Source organism: Trachymyrmex septentrionalis, unplaced genomic scaffold (assembly GCF_001594115.1).
Source record: "Trachymyrmex septentrionalis isolate Tsep2-gDNA-1 unplaced genomic scaffold, Tsep1.0 scaffold127, whole genome shotgun sequence".
In the NCBI taxonomy this organism is placed as follows: Eukaryota; Metazoa; Arthropoda; class Insecta; order Hymenoptera; family Formicidae; genus Trachymyrmex; species Trachymyrmex septentrionalis.
In genome coordinates, this window is record NW_017304406.1 from 1,204,697 (window position 1) to 1,222,872 (window position 18,176).

Here is an 18,176-nt window from a genome sequence, read left to right on the forward strand (position 1 = left end):
GACTGTCAATGAAACGAAATCTCGGTTATATAAACGTTTATATATACTAATTGCGATAATTGTGATTGTTAATCCTAATAATTAAATATATACACATGCATTTATACACGCGATTAGAATTGGCTTATATGCAACTGCTCGATGAAGACACTCGTAATGTATAATTCAGAGAGAACGTTCGCGATTTTGGCCGATTATATGTCCGTAAGACTTTTTAGCCCCATTGTGACGAATGCCAAAAACCCGTTCGACGACCAGATGCGAAAAATCGTTTCGGCAGACACTCGGCAATTAATAAACCCATAATTCTCGGCGTGCGACTGCCTTCGCGTCGCGCAAATCACAGTGCGAGAAATCAGTGCGCGTACCTTTCGCTTCGTCTCAAGAATCCTGGTCAAGGATCCCGGTATCGTCGTATTATACATATTTCGGTATTCGCGCGATCATAAACAGGTGCGACGAGAAAGAGACGGAAAGGGAGGAAGAGAAAAAGCGAGCGAGACGCGGAGAAAGACTCGGGGGATGTCGCGCGGGCAACGAAGAATTTCGGATAAACCGGCGTGATTGGTGCACCGTGTGGGCAGCTGCTCGTAGCCCCCAATTAAAGTGAGTGCTGTGTCGTAACAGGTGTCGCGTGATTATACGAGAACGAGGCAGGACCGGGCCAATAAATATCGCTCGCGATATCCTAGCCGATACATGTATAGCCCACAAACTCACAAACGGGAGGTACGTCTTACCATCGAACGCGTCAAGCGCGAGTCACCTCTGATACGCGCGGATGCACCTGCGAATTTTTAATAAATTAATAATTTGACACGGGGGGGGGGGGGGGGAGGGGGGAATTGGACGTGCGTCATGTTTCGATAACACATTGCGCTATTGACAAGTATAAAGATCCGTTCGATCTTGCCGAGCTTGTTTGCTCGAGCCTCTGTTTCTTCGATATTGAATTTCGGTGCGGGTCATTAACATACTTATCACGAAACTCGAAATATTATCGCATAAATATTGAAAATGGCAACTGTAGCAAAAAAAAAAAAAAAGAACAGCCTCGAACTGTGTTAAAAAAAACGACAAATATATAATAAAATAAAATTCTAGTCGTCTATAAGGTAACAAAATAGCAAATGAAGAAGTAAAAATAAACGTTAACGCGAGACGACAGCAATGTAATGTGAGCGAAGGAAGAGAATAAGGTGGATAAATTACCGCGAAAGTTATGCTCTTGGAGTAACGAGCGAAGGAAATCACGGGTCTATCCACCCTCCTCGTGAAGGAAGCTATAAAATCTTATTGCTCGAGCATGGGGTACACCAGCGGTATGTACACGACGTAGGCGAGGGAAACAGCGGTAACAGCAACGACTCGGTTGAGTCGCGGAAAGCAGAAACTGGCAGGAACGGAGGGAGACACGCATGCATGCATGCACGGAGAGCGTGGTAGCCTCACGTGGACGATATCTCGATTCTCGCCTCTGTGCACACGTGCGTACGCATACAACCATTTTCCACCTACCAACCTACAGACCTACCTCACCTACCACCGGACCCTCTATCCGTCCCGGGGTCTTCTATCCTAGAGCGAGTAGCGTACGGTGGTGGCACGTGCTCAAATCCGAGAGCAGCTGCCCGCTGCTCTTCGCTCTCGGAGGACAGACAGGAAGGATATTCGCTTTCAACCCCCGCCCCCCTCCCCCTCCCCTCCTCTCTCACCGCGTCACTTCCTTCCTATCTCGTTCTCCTCCAAGGGATCTAGGATACTTCCCCTCCGCGACGGCGAAGAAAAGAAAATCACTGGCACGTGGGGATATACGGCGATAAAACGTTAGCGATGAAATAATTAATTAGAAAAGGTCGGAGCAGGTCCGTGAAGATCCTTTGGATAAGTTCAACGGTAAAGATAGATGAATTGTGATAGAACTGTCGTTTATAGAAATATATAATATTTCGGCAACGTTTCATTGAAACGATATTCATCACAATATTGGCAAAAACGAATGAAAAAAAGATAGCTCATGTATCTTTGGGAGTTTCGTTAAGAATATTCTTAGGAATGTTTTATAAGAACGCTATGCGTTACGTAAAATCTCATCGTTTTCAAATTGGACTGGTTAAGAATAATAATTTTCCATGAAGGTTTCTAAAATCTTACTAAGCTGATTGAACGTTGGAATTTTAATGTTTAACGTTATATTTGTTTTTGTACACGCAAAGAAATACGTTTTAGAAAACATTCTCAACGTCTCAAAGTTCATCGCTCACGCCCCATTTGCATTCTACGTTTAGTTACGAGGTATTAGTTATGCGCGAGAGTTCTGTTCAAGGCTCCCTCACTCTTCTGCCATGCCGAGTATGCAGATTCGAATTACCGCGGTTCGAATAAAATGCAATCAATGCTTCACGGTCGCGGATTAATTAGAGTATTCAGGAATTCAGCTACTTTCTAGGACCACAGGCTCGCGTCTTGGCGGAACGAAACTGCCTCTCCTTTTCCCGTTCTCTATAAAAATCCGATGGTAAATCTGAAAGGAAGGATTCGAAAAGAGTTAACGTTATTTAACTAAATGCAATTTCGAAATCGATTTACCATCTCGATCATTAAGTCGAATTGAATTTTACTAAATTCTTAATTCTACTTATATTAGATTCGTTTCTTTCTTTCTTTTTGTTTTTTTTTATATATTTTTTTTTTTACCTGTGACGCTCGCAAATTCGCAGTCTGCTTGAACGAAAAGAAGAATCCCCCATAATTCTTGCCCTCGGGCCATTCGTAGCGCGAAAAGATGCTTATTACAAGCCTATAAACGCGGCGCTTGCTCGCAAGAGAAGAAGAAGGAGAAGAAGAGTCCCGGTAGCCAGCCCATTACGCCAAAGAACTCGTTCACTTTCGCGAAGCAAATAATACTTGAAAAGGGCTGTCGCTCGCGCTGCTAGCAATAAAGACACTGCAATAACATGATAAGTCTTTGATTAATATTAATTGATTAATATAATCCAATGCGATAATATTCGTATTAATTTTGTAACTTTCAATTCTTGCTAAAAGGAAATTTATTTAATTCATATTTGCGGTCCCCTTTGAATTTGACAGATATCGTAATTAATTTTCATCTTATTTCAATGTAGTTAAAAAATAATATTATAGAAATAATATTGAAAAAAAAAAAAATAGAAAAAAAGAGTAATATCGAAGAAATAGAACTTTTCGCGTTATTAACTTACAATATTGTAAGTTTTGTCAAATTGCCTTTGTAATTTCGACAGAAATACATCATTTTCTTTTAGTTTTCACATATTTAATATGACTTTCGTCCATCATTATCGTTATTTCTCTCAAGTGTTTAAAAAGATTTAAAATGTCGTTTATAGCGTTCTGGCAACGAATCGCGATGGCGCTCTCACGCGAGGTACAATTATGCCGACTATAATTAATTGATCAAACGTAAACTCAGCTGCTTCTCGTTACGGTCACGAACCCTGTTTCTATATTCACTCAGTCCAGCGCGATGGATTTGTCCTAAAGCAATTTCGACGAAGTCGGAAGTTTTTGAACGAAGTTTATTCGAGTGAGTTCTAATTAACGAGCACGAAACGTTAAGTGTTAAATGGCTTAAATTACATTTTACTAGAATTAAATTAACGAAGCCCGCACGGACAATTTGGCGAAAACGGGCTAAATTCTCACGGGGACGAGAGAGATGAAGGGACACGATCTACATACGATTTCGTATCGGAGTGGTCCTCGAACATCTCTTCTTCGGCTTTCTCTCTGGTAAGACGAATTTCGTACGCGCGTCGATGTTACAAATTCAAGATTAAGGTGCACCGTATCGACGAGTGGCGTTTATACCACCAGTGAACAACGGCGCGAGTACTCTATACTCTATATATAGCGAGGCGTGTACCTGCTCGGCACTCTCGAAAAGCTGCGAGGAAAAGCAAAGGAGGGCAGAGCGGAGGTGCGCAGCAGCTGGCCTCACCGCAACATCTGGCGGCATCCGATACGTATATTCGGCATCGCCACGCGCCACTTCCAATTCCCATCGTTCTCTCTCGAGTTCTCTACCCATCTCCGTCCCCATCTTCTCTTCTCTCTCCGCCGTTTTCCCCGATTTTCCTCCTCTCGTTAATCAGCTCTTTCTCGCCACGACTTCCCAAAACGTGAGCTTTTCCCTCTCATATCCACATCGAGCGTTTAGCGCGAAACGCGAATGTTATCTCGTCGCGAAAGGATACTTTATTACAGTTATCATCCTTGATTAATCCTCGCCAAATTATGAGACGTAGTTCAATTTTCACGAGATATAATCCTAATTTTAATCTGCGTCTCCTTTTTTTTTTTTTTTTTTTTTGAAAAGTAAAGGGAACATAAAATAGCAGGGATCGAAAACGTATAATTGGCTTTCCTTAATAATAAAAAAAAAAAAAAATCTGTTCATTTTAAACAAACTCAACGCGCCACATTGTGACAGAATATACATTTTCGAAACTCACTTCCGGCCTGCATCGAGACACCTTATACATCAGTGAGGGATTCACGATTTGGTTCACGTGACGCTAATATACGTCTACGTGGCTTTTTGTGGAACTTTCCAAAGATATAGGTCCTCGGGACCGGAAGTGAATCCGCGTAGCACAGGTTGGGAGACACTGCTTCGTTGCACGAATGCGTGCTCGATCGACGGCGCAATCCTCTTTGCTTTCAAAGGCGGGGACCGCCGTCTCGAGGCTGACGACAAAAGTCGCTACGAAGTCGGGTGATGTATCTAATTTTAGCTTCGCGTCGACGCTCGTTGCACATTCTTCATAAATTATTCATAAAACAAGTAGCCATCGGTATAGCGATTGTTCCGACTAGAGAATGATGTATAAATGAACTCTAGTTATCTCAGAGAATTTAAATTGTAGCGAAAATTTGATGAGGTTTCAGGGAGTGATATCGAGAAAAAGGAGAAACTGTCCTGTAAATCTACATTTTTTTTTAATCGAGTCTTACCTCTAAAAATGTAATAGCAAGCATTCTCGTGAGAAGTATTTTCAATAATCGATAATAATATTTTAAAACGATAAAAGCTATTTCAAACAATAAGTATCTTTTAGTAGATATTTGGAATAAATAAAGACTTTAAATGCACCTCTTATGATTGTCTGTGACAAAAAGAAAAAAAATAATGACTTGAAAAAAGCTTGTTTTAAAAAAATTTTATCGCGCTCCTAAATAATCTAATCGTTATAAATTCTTTAATCATTATTTATTTTAATACGTGCACGATGCGCTTTTAACGATGTTGTGAAATCGAGAGATTTTAAAATAAGTGTTTACATAAGATATAGACAAGCATAAGCGTCGGTATTAAGTCAAGAAGAGGTCTAACTTGTTTATCAGTGTATATCATATCTGATGCCGCCGGGGGGGATGGTTTATCGCGTACGAGAATACATATTTAAGATTACGCCCGGCGAGGTAAGATTGCGCTTTTTACACGCACGGGCGTGTAACGTGTAACGGGGTAGGGGCGAGGCCTTAATTTGCAAGGGCGACGCACGTTCGGCGTTGAATCGTTAATTTCCGTAACGAAATTTACCTCGGTATTCGCGGAACGATCGGCGTCGAGTAATGCTCGCATGCTCAGGAAGCAGGAAGGAGAGACGAAGGAAACGGCGATAAAATCATCCGAGTCGTTGCCCGAAAACGGACAAGTGGGGAAAACACGAAAGGACTTCGGCGCATCGTCGGAGGATCGTGCACGAAGAGAAGCAAGGTGGAAGCAGTCATTAAACGAGGCCATTAACTCGATTGCCTTATGTCGTTGCACGTGAATTAATTTAATCTCTTGAATTGAAATCTCAAAGGGATCCTCGCGCGATGATCGATATGCCTCATATATGCCGATATTGACGGCGTTGTACGAAGAGTCTCGAGGAATCATTAGCGAATAAAATATTGATAATTCATTTATCAGCACATCGATGAATAAGCTCCAAGTACGAAGAGGAGACGAAGACATATGCTGCGAATAAACATTTAACGGACAGAAGGACTCTTTCTATATAAAATAAATAACAATAAATAAAGGGCGAAGTAAGAGTCAAAAACACATTTTATAAATTGTCACGCAATTAAAAAGAATAAATTACGAATAAAGAAAAGTAAAATTATAATAAACTCAGTTTAAATTCAAATTACAAGTTTCGGACTGCGAATAAAAGGATATTACTTTTAAATCCATTTTTATAAACTTTTCTACTAAAATTAATACTGTACTGCCGGAACAGTACAGTACAGTACTGTTTTGGTACAGTAAGATACTATTATTGATTTGTAATAAATATTGATCGTCTGACGTTATCACGTTGATAACAAGGCGGGTTATCGAACTGGCACGGCAAAGGAATGAGTTTCCACCGCAGAGACTATTATTCTCGAATCGCGCGGTACGTGTTTTTAGATCACAATACAAGGGGATAGGGGAGAGGAGGGGGGGAGGGGGTGCGCACATTCCCATGACAGGAAGACTGAAATTAGGTTCCCCGTCGAGTGCACGGACCGAAAGATAATTCTCTTCCGAGCCACGAAGAGCTTGACAGCGGGGAAATTATTCTTTCGTACGATTCCCCGCGCGTTTTCGTCTCTTCCTTCCTCCCTCGCCCGACGAACTAAGTAAGAAATCGAGAAAGTTCGTCCTTCTGAAATCCGACACATCGTATTTTAAACTCTTATCCAACGCGACCACGAAAGTTTCGACAAAACCATTTATTATAGCAGCGACGAGATCGCGGTATTCGGGATACTTTTAATCGATTTTTTAACTGGAGCTACAATGAGAAAAATGTTTTGATTAGACTAACAAAAGGGTTTGATAAGAACGGCATTTTGATAAAATTAACTAAAACTTCTGCTATTATAAAACATCTCTCTAAAACGTTATTCTTATTGGGACCTTTTGTTGTGGTTTAATCAGAATATTTTTTTCTGTATATCACAGGTGTGTATAATAGAAATTTCGCTAAAGGTCTTAATAACAAGTTATTATTGTTTTAATTGATTGAATATCTAAAGTATGTTTTATAACAAACGAGCGATAAATATCCAATTAAATCGAACAAAAAATTTAACTTCGTGTGACTCAATTTTTAATTGTCAATATTAATATTGTTTATAAAGTACATAAATCCTAAAAAATAATGGAATGTGCAAACTTCAGCTCCTTGGACGAAAAATCTCTCGGTAGAAATTTCTTTCGGCTACAATACCGAGGAAGTTGAATTTTTCATTTATATCATCCGGATGTACGGTTGAGACCACCTTCATGGCATTCCCCTTCGTTCTATATTCATGCCCGCAGTAAGGTAACGAGTTAACATTGAAGAGAAACTATCATGACTAAAGAACAAGCACGTTGATCGACCGTAATATCAACCGTGATATATAATAGTTTATGACGTGTACGATTTTCTTCTACTGTGATTCCACTATAATTAACGAATCGTAAACAGCCAATCAAGAAGAAAGCCAAATTGTTTTTCTCAACTCAAATTACTGATTTTTGTTTTAATTTAATGGTTCGATTATCACTGAAGATCTTCGTGCAATTCATAGTAAGCAAAATTTATTTCTTATATATTGCGAGTTTATAAATCGACAAAGACTCAAATTAAATATAGTTCCAAAAAGCCTGAATTTCGGATTTTAATGCAAAACAAAATTTTATTCGTATCCGTTTCCATCGATGTAGATTAACTTTAATCACTTTAATCATTCAACTTATTCTCCCACTTTCTTCTAATTCTTAGAATTGAGAAAGGATGAAGAGTAAGTCGAACCGAAATTAAAATTAATCTACATTAGCGAAAAGAGATATTATAATTCATCTGTCTTACAATCGTACGATTTTACTAGTTATCGTCTTTTCTACTTACAACAAGAACTCTTCATTGAACATTATATAATTGAAGATTGATTTAAGATTGCGAGCGAGCTAGAGATCGACTGAAAGCGGGAAATAATATTCTCCTATTTGATTAAGCTCTCGATCCTTCAAACTTTCAGGATTATGAATGAAACGTGACTACTATATCCTCGACTAATCTAACGATGATGTCCTTGAGCCTCGACGATACTTCCAGGCAGGCAGTAGCGGGCGGGCTGGTAGCGAAACTGGGAGCGAGACGGTGTAGATACGCGTAAGGAAGCGTAACGCCTACGTAGAGCCGAGCCTCTGACTCGCGACTTCCGGTCAAGCAGCAGGAAGCACGCTCGGTGCCTCGCCGCCACCGACGCCCGACTTGCCCGACGTCCCCGTCCTCAGACCTGGCTATATCCGAGTGAGGAACTGCAAGCGTTCCGAGTTCTCGAGAAATTTTCTTACGTTGCGCTAAGTTTATCAAGGATTGTAGGGTTTGAAAACCAAATAGGTTTAACTTGCAAGATCCACTTTAGATAATAGACAATGATTTTCATATTCACGCGTATCGATTGTTCAATTGTCAAGAAATTATAGTAGATAATTGTGTCGTAAGAAGTCTTTTTATCTTTTTTATCTAAAACTGTCTAGAACTTTTCCAAGAGACGAATAATGACGTGAATAATGTCGAGTCCTACATCAAGACTTACCCGAACTGTGAATACAATGAATATGCGAACGTTTACGATAATTCATTTGTACTGTGATTTTTTTCGATAAGTTAATATCTGAAGAGGGCTCAATCCGGTGCTTAGCCGAAACTTGTAATGAACAATCTGTATTTAAACTGAGCTTTTATTATTTTTTTATTTTTTACTATATATTTTACTTTTCTCTATCTGTAATTTACTTTTTTAATTGTGTGACTTTTTAAAGAAATGTGTTGACTCTTACTTTGCCCTTTATTTATTGTTATTTATAATTGTGTGTGTATCTATACATGCAAGATTTTTCTTAAAAAAGAAATTGATTTTAAAATTGTCCAAAAAAAAAAACTCTTCGAAATACTTTCAAAATCTTTTCAGATCTCGATTATTAATTTTCTCCGTTTCGTCAAAGACCGTATTATTACATCAAAGAAATGAACTAGGTTTCAAAATTAAAAATATATACAATATAATGTACATTTCGAGAAATTGCGACATAGCATTAGCAAGACTGTTAAAAACAATCTTATGTAAAGAAGAAAGCGATGGAAAAGGGAAACTGCTAACGCGTTTTTTTTTTCCACAAAATCTGTATGCGCGTTTGACGATTACGGACGGAATCCCAACGCCTTAACGATGCCGTTAATTGACCCACACCTAGCGTCTTTTTACGCGTAAAACCCGCACATATTATTTCGCGATCGCAAGAACGCGCTCGTGGCTTAACGATGTCTTTAATTGTCTCGTGGCGAGAGTAAGCTACGCTTTTTGTCGCGAATGCGAACGCGCTCAACCTGTTCCGTACGTAAGTAACTGTACTAACTGTACACATCTAAATTCGCAAAATCCTCTAATTTGCCAGCGGCAAATGCCAGGTGTCTCGGGTTCTCGTTCTTCTACGAGTTCTTACAAACTGCAAAGCTAAAATTATCGGTAATATATGTATATTAAACTGAGCTGCGGATAACAAATGGATAACGAAACGTTAATTTTTATTCCCATTATCGTACAATGGATTAGATTACCGAATTTTTCACGAGTCCAGAAAGCTCTTTCACATTCGTGAGAGAAGAAAATATATGAGATCAGCATGTGTGATGCAACGGTTAAAAACTGTGGATATTTTTGATATACTTATACATCATTTGTGCGGAAGCTCAACACGCGAGATGCATCGCCGGCCACATTCGCGGAGCTGAAAATGAGGAAGGGAATATATGCGGGGCATTGTGCTTGTTTCGTGTTTCGCTTCGCTAATTTCGTGCGTTCGCACGCCGAAATAAAAGCTTTAATTTCGTGGCAACCTGCCGCCGAGCCTAATTGGCATAGACGACGCCAGCGAACGTTCGCTCGTTCGCTCGCTCGTTCGTTCGTTCGTTCGTTCGTTCGTTCGTTCGGGCGCTCGCACGGCCGACTGCTTGCCGATGCGATCGAAGGAAGAGAGAGCCAGGGATACAGCGTACTATATTAATTCATAATTACGTAATTATCCTCCTAATTACACAATACCGTGCGTGTGTCAAATTATCCCACCGTTGGAACGTCTTGGACGAAAGACGAAACGCGCGCTCCCAAGGACGTCGTACTTTCTATAGGGTCGGATTTACATACGCGGATAAAATAATTGAGCAAAAATTTGCGAAAGAGATGAAACGTTGGAGATTAGCTTCTGGCGAAAAGTCGAAAAAATTTTTATCTATTCTCATAACACGTTATCATACATCTAACATTGATACACGTTTTTTTTTTGGGGGGGGGGAATATATTAGATTATCTTGGAATCATAAATTTACAAGATAGAATCGCGCAATCATAATAATTGACACTAATTGGCTAATTTGACGTCGTCGAAGGTATCGGGCTGTTATTTCGTTCATTGCGATTTATCTGTTAATTTTCATACAAATCTATCGTTTCATTCGTGGAACATTAATTAAGTGATCTCATAGATCCGAATTTTATTTGGAATATTTATTTTCCCGCCGTTACCGTTTTCTCGTAAGTACGAATCAAATAAGTATTATTTAAAACTGAAAATGAAACACAGGGAAAATCGATTTGCACCATAAAGGAAGTTTGGTTATCAATTCGTATCAATTCTGTTTAAACACCCCAAGACGAAAAATACTAATCGGAAATACAGTGTGGTTGATAATGACCTTGAAAGAACTCATTTTGAGACTGGCACCTGCGACTGTCAAGTTCAAGTCACGATTTGTCTCCCGATCGCGTATCGATCCCACTGCCATATAAGAGTTAATTAACTGCACAGATGTATCGAGTAGCTTAAAATGACATATGGGCCGTCCCGATATGATCATCATTTATCATGGGCGTTAAACATTCGAGCTTGGCTTGGCAGACGCGAGTTAGCAAAATGTATAAATTAAAATTATTTTGAGAAAAAAATCGTACTGGAATAAAATCAATAAAAACAGGTCAATATTATAGAGTCAAATCAGATTACAATATAAAAACTAATTTATTGCAATTAGAGCTGAAACGTATAGTAGGTTTCACGATACGCGTTGGAATATTTTCGTACTTTACCTATCGTATCTATCGCCTACGATCACAATCGTACGTAAGGGAGCGACTGCCGCGTGAGATGATCAGATTAATTAGATTGGGATTGTCGAGCGTGCGCGGGCGATTAATCGCGGACCTGGAACAGCGGCGCGCCTCGCGTGTACGCCTTTCGTTCGGGGCGTACAAAAGGACGAGAGGAAGAGAGATGCACCGAGATCGCGACTGGATAAAAGACGCGTTCCCGTACACCTGAGAGTAGCAGGTGCAACGCAAGGTCTCGGTCCTCGGACGGAGCCTGCTCTTCTCTCGCGTGACAGAATGCGCGGGACGCGGAGCGACGTGCAGCCAGAGTGTAATCGTAAATAGCACCGAATGTTGAAATAATTGATATATCGATTTTCGAAATTATTTACAAATTTTTCTCACGACAAACAGAAAATGATATTGATAAATTTAGTACAATTGTGTAAACGTAACGATTATCGGTCTGTCAATATAGTACCAATGTTTGGAATATGAATCATTTGTAGAAACGTATAATCTCTTTTTCTGTAGAAAGGTAAAAAGCTTTACGGAAATTGATATTCTAGTTTCGAGTTCAATGATACCGATATTATATGGCGCTTTATATCTATTTACCTTTAGCTCTACTATAATCAAATTAATATACTAATCAAATTAATAACTAAATTGTACATTACAATATAGTGACGTTCAATCTTTATGTATTTACTTTATGTGGCTACAGTAAAGAGAGGAAGCGACAAAGAAAGTCGTTGTGATAACTTAATTTTGCTGTTTATGTTCAGTCTAAACTGCAACTGTCGCGTCCTCTCCTTCGCACACGTCCTTTTTCTCTCTTACTGTACTTACCCGATATTTTTTGGATGCTATTGAGCGATGTCCGTCCATATTCATAACAGCGTCCTTGATGAAAGTCTGCGACCTACGATGTCGATGGCATGCGGGTTGCAATTATTGTGTCGGCGCACCATGTCCACCTTCCGTTGAAACAGGAGTACAACTCCTTGTTGCTTGTTATTGTTGTTGTTGTTGTTATTGAAGGCCACGATAAACCGGTTACGCGTGCGATGAAGTGAGTTGAATTATCATCAGTTTATATTGCAAAATCATGTAGAACATTAATTACTTCCGTGTTTAAACTATAATGGACACACATTAAAATTAAATTCGAGATAAATCAAATTAACGTGGCATATCTTGATGCTATGATAATCATCTGTTTATATAATTAAATTAATAAAATTAATCTTAAATAAATTAATATATACAGGAACCGCGCGCCGTGTATTTCTCAATCACAAGAGGAACTCAACGGTTTTTAGAGGAACTTAACGGCAACAGTTGGAAATCAACGAACTCCTAACCGACTTACGACAGGAAAGGGATATTCCCCAATTAATTGCAAAAATGTGTTGCTACGCATGGGATTTTCGCAGTTCGCGCGATCAGATAAAAAGAATCACGAGGTACGAAGGATTCATCGCTTGAGGATTCTCAGCTTGATCCCAATCACGCAGATGATGACGCGGCTCCACCGACAGCTGCATACTCGTACTATTAACCGGCACTTTCAGCTTTCGGACGCTGTTTTGTTAATCAGATATTATTATACAGAATCTTCCTACCACACTCGACAGTAGTTTCCACGTTTCTAGAGAATCGAAAGTAGTAGAAGTATAAGAAAACGGATAAAGATAGAAATTATGTCAATCAGGATATTTCATGTTTTATTGACGGAAAAAATAAATCAATTTTAAATCAAGTTAAAAATGTAAAGTTCACTGTTATTTCTTAATTAAAAATTGTGTTATTAAAACACTTAAAAGAAAGAAAAAGTACTTGATTAAATTTTTGTCAAGAAAAATTCGATTGAAGTCAGTCAAAACAGTCGTCGGTGGAAGGAAATGCAGAGTGTTTGGTGTATAAAATTTGCAATAAAATTTGCCAAACATTCGTGAAGGTGAAATTTTTGTCTGTTTATTGCTAATATAAATACTATTCTTTTACAAATTGAATTGGCCTAACGACGTCTCGTAACATGCATAAAAAATATCGGCTAGCCGAGTCTAGTGACGGAATAATGCTATCGTTAATGAACAATGTACAAAGACGCCGAGAGAGCGAACGATGAAGAAGACGAAGAAGGTAAATTCAAAAATGCCTTTCCGTCTCCTTTTTCGTCGACGTATTCGCCGGAGATCTGATCTGTCGGTGATCGTCGTCAGAATTCGGCGCCAACGTGCGCGCAACGACACGTCGCGCGTCGTGTCGATTATCTATTATATCTGTATATTGTACACTTACAATTAAAAACGAGAGCTACACTTGTACCACATATGTAGAACTGGATCGACTGATTAATAACAGAGATCGACCTCTTTCACTCCCGCAGCGGATAAGTGTCCCACAAGAATTCCAATTTTTGCGCGTTTAATCCGAGGAGTACGATCCAAATTGCTGTAAAACCGAGGAGACGAATCCGATAAAAGGATTCGAAGGCAAGCATCGAATTAAGTACCTAACTGACATCGACAATTGTATTTTCTAACGTTCGACGACGAGTTCCACTTTATTTCTTACGCCATAACTAAAATAAATATAATTGTGCAATATAATCGTAACCGTAACAGTGCCTATATAAATATTGTCAATCGCTGCCTCCTTTCATATACAATTACAATTTAGGATGACAGGGGGCGGGACGAGAGTCCAATTTATCAGAATTACATGCTCGAGTCACGCGTACAGAAACATCACTAGCGGAAGTCAAACTCTCACGAGACACAATAAATATATGTTATATATTTATTTTAATCGAGTCTGAATTGTTTCGAAAAATAAACCGCGAGCCACAAGAATATTTGTTTTCACTGCACTATTAATTCACTGATTGATCCATGGATAATCGGCTTGAAATTTCAGCACCTGGCGGAAAGAGAAAACGCAGAGATATCTTGAAAACATCTTACCGAACGTCGCAAGACTTGCGCGTTGTCTCACCAGGATGAGCTTCAAGTCAAATCACTATTCTTCCTCTGCAAAACTACGATGATCCTGCGCGTGGCTGTTGCTGCGTGTAAAATCCGAAAGGTCGCGATTCCGCCAACGACATTGAGGATGATGACGATGACGATGATGAAGATAACAGTGTCGAATTCGCGGCTGCAACTGAAGATGACAACGAAGACGAGGTACCAGTCACCGACATGCCGGAACGCTTCTGCGACGATGAAGATGCTTTTTGCTGATTGACACCTGCGACCGTTTGATGAGATCTGATAGGTACTGGCAACGGCCGCTGGACCTTCTTACTATGATGATGACCAGGGGGGGTGCGATAGCCCTGATGTCCAGGCCCAGTTGGCCGTAATCGGGGCCGACCAGGACCACGACGTATCCCTGCAGCTCCACTGCGTCCCGATAGAGGTATCAAACTGCCAACTGGACCTAATGGACCAACCGTGCTGGGACCATCCCCGTCCACAGGATCGGAAATCGCAGGAGTCCCTAGGACATAAAAAAGTACGCCCTTTCGATCGAGGAGATTCTACTGATAACGCTGCCGTGCAGCGTCAATAGCTACTCGTTTCGATATAGCTCGACAAAATACCGTTTTTTTGAAATATAATAAAATTACACACATATATACATTGCATGTATCCACGCGTGGGTCTGTGATTTTTATTAGATTTTTTTTTAATTCAATCAAAATCCAATTCATTAATTTGTCTACTCACTGCAGACATCTTAGATTGTCACGAGAAAAATATGTACATACAAGAAATTCTATCAATTAAAATGTATTTTTTAAATAAAAAACAACATTTGCAATCAATAAATTTGTAAAATGTAATGAAAGCTCTTCGTATGTTTCAGTAATCAATAATCGTATATTTAAAATTGAATTATGCTTAACACGGAAGTTTTACGACAGCTGTCGAGTTGAGATAAATATAATTTTATTTTGTTCTGAAATAAAAAAAGCAAACGCTATAGTTGCCACAACCGGAAATAATGATAATTTTCGCCCATCAATACATTTGGATCTTCTTATTATAATGATGATACATTTCATTATGATAACCGTAAAATGGACATATCGTAACAGCCGTAGTCGTTAAAATATGCTAATCTTACGGTTATCACAATCGTTCTTATAATCAAAAAATGTATTTTGATGGACGACTTATGGTCGTGGCAACCATAACCGTTTTTTTCCGTGAAAGTTTTCGATTCTATTTTACAAGTATCACTCTATCAAAATGCAAATATCGTTTTATTGAAAAATAAATTTTAATATTTTGCACGAATTTTCATTATGTATTTTTTCGCTTCTGACGTTATTAATCTGAAGATTTGTAATGAATGGTCATAAGTATGAAAATTACTAAACTTGAAACTTATTCAACACTAAATAAAATAACTTTTAATAACAACAAAATAATTCATATTTAAAAGATGTGCTTCGAGATTTATAGAGAGAACGAAAACGTATGTTAATAGCAATAATTAAATATTAACGTCGAGGTGAATGCAATGTTTATGATTACGGCGAAGCAGATGCACGGACATCACGATACTGAATTTAACATTGACTGGTTCGACCAGTTAATTGATTATTCACCGATTATTCTGGCGATGTGGCCAAAAATGAAAAAGAGGACACACTCAAGACTCGTGTACTATGAGGTGTTAACTAGTTAGCAAAGGAGCGAAACGGACAAATTATCACTCATAAGTTAAATACCATGGGAAAAAATATCAATTATTTACGCGTTTGTACAAACATCTTACACAATTAACAAATATTCCCAAGGAAACAGATCGAGAAAAAAATTCCCACGAGTAACGAAGAGTACATTTTTTTTAGAAATACAAAATGAGTTTCTACGATTTTTAGATAAGGAGACGAAGTACGATGCCCAAATACGTATTATTTGAGCATCGTGAGAGAATGTTATTGTTGCGTTCTTCGATATAACGTGTTAAAATACGTAACAAATGTTTGAAAAGCATTCTACGGAAGATCCTATCTCGTGCTTTTCACGAGTCGAGTCGATCGAGTTCTCAAGTACAAGCGATTCGAGGAAATTTTTCCGAAGGGAAGCGATGCACGTGAAAATGAATGCTCTCATCTCGTAGATATCTCGTATTTTGTCCGTTTCGTCTTTATCTCACCGCTTCGTTGGCATTCAGAAGCACGTACCCGATCACTCGAGCTGTTCTTCTTCACCCACTATGGTCTAAGAGGACACTTAACGAAATGGACGAGGAATGGAAAACGTGAAAATGCGCGTCTGTCTCTATAAAGTTGCCGACTCTCGCATTCGCAAGCGATGTGATAATGCACCTTGAAAATTCCATGCGTGAATCGTATTGACTGGGAAGAGAAGAAAATCCGAAGACGCTTCGTAAGAATCTGAGTTGGCAATCTTCAAATGTCGCGTATAAATAAGTCGAAATATAATGCTCCAATCGTCAGACATAAAAATGCACGTATGCGATGTTACGTTGTATTCTGTAAAAATATGAACAGAAGTTATTGTTCGAAATATATTATTTTTTACAATTATTAAGCTATAAAAAATAAAACTCGACTCTCGATAAACAATGTCTGACTGGCAAAGTTGCGTGAACGTCTTTGATGAAAATAAAAATCCAACTGGTGTCTTCTGCATTAAACAGATTCATATAAAATTAGCATGCCAGTACGTAATGAAATTACGTACTCGCTATCTAAAGTAAAGGTAATTTAATAGAAATATCCATAATTTAATTTACAATTTGCATTATAGTCAAATTAAATTGTAAACTATGTTTATAGTTAATATATACACGCACGAGATAGAATCCGACGCAAAGAAAACTTTACAAGATAAATAAAGAATCGGAGATGTTCTACGGAATGTTGTTATTTTTGCCTCATCCTATTCTTGCCTCATTCTATTTTATCATCCTATTCTACCATTATCTCGTGCGATAAAACCACCTTCATCATATATTTTACCTCCTATTCGTGTCTGACTAGTCTAAAAGACTTGAAGAAAAAGCTCGAGATTAAAATAATTATTTAATGAGATTACAAGACCTTACAAATCTTTCCGCCCATTAAATTCTGTTAAGTGAAATAATTAATTATATGCACTCTGAACTCTATTTTATAATATAGGATAATATTAAATCTATGCAAATTAAAAACTATGAAACTAATTTATCTCTTTGTTTCATACGTTTATTTTTGATATTTAAAGCAAAGATCCATCACAAATTACCTATAATCAAATCCATAAATTCTTACACAAATGTGTAACTTTATATTTCAAGTAAATATTAATAAATTTTATTTTTAATTTACAATTTTTTCATCGTGTGTTAATATTAATAATTGGAAAACGCGAGAAGATCAACTTGATCACTATCCTCATGTGTTAATATTAATAATTGTAACTGCTGTTTAATTGTAAATAAAACAGGAAAAAATATTCGAGAATGCTTTCCACATGGCGATACGAAAATATGATATTCGAGAAGATACGGAGCTGACAGACGAGATGACACAGTAAGGTACGGTAAGGTACGGCACGAATCGGCAATATTCAACCCCTTAGGGTCCGTGTAATTCTGTACCCTGTAGTCTCTTTTTTTTATTTGACTTTGGGATACGAGAAGGGAAATTAGATGTCGAGATTATGCAACTGAAATACAACTGAAATTATAGTTGCATTTGAAAATAATAGCTGACAAATTAAATAATACTCGACTAAAAAAACTAAAAATTCTTAATAAATATCACACAACAGGTACATGCTTCAATATATAAATTAGTATAGATATAGGTTTATCATATTAAAAAAGAATGCTTGCATGAAAGAATGTTTAGCACTGAATTAATCTAACTTTAATCTTTTGCGTTTATGCACGTAGGTTTTTTTAATTACAATGTTATCTCGACAAAATTTAGAGCTCTCGATAATGCATCTTTCGAAAGAGCGATTATAATATATATATAT

General features: G+C 38.2%; 1 protein-coding gene across 6 annotated transcripts in view; it reads right to left on the reverse strand.

Moving 5' to 3' along the window:
- Positions 1-2,341: 2,341 nt before the first annotated feature.
- LOC108756428 (putative DNA helicase Ino80) overlaps positions 2,342-18,176 on the reverse strand; it is a 30,842-nt gene continuing 15,007 nt past the window's right edge. For 4 of the 6 annotated variants that reach the window (XM_018500217.1, XM_018500220.1, XM_018500218.1 and 1 more), the window contains exon 27: positions 13,122-14,673. In XM_018500217.1, coding sequence (XP_018355719.1) covers positions 14,210-14,673 — 464 coding nt within the window. In that variant the 3' untranslated portion in view covers positions 13,122-14,209. Of the gene's footprint in view, positions 2,525-2,697; positions 2,948-12,015; positions 12,306-13,121; positions 14,674-16,137; positions 16,685-18,176 lie in introns of those variants that run through there. The other 2 variants (XR_001939832.1, XM_018500222.1) reach the window with 2 other exon arrangements.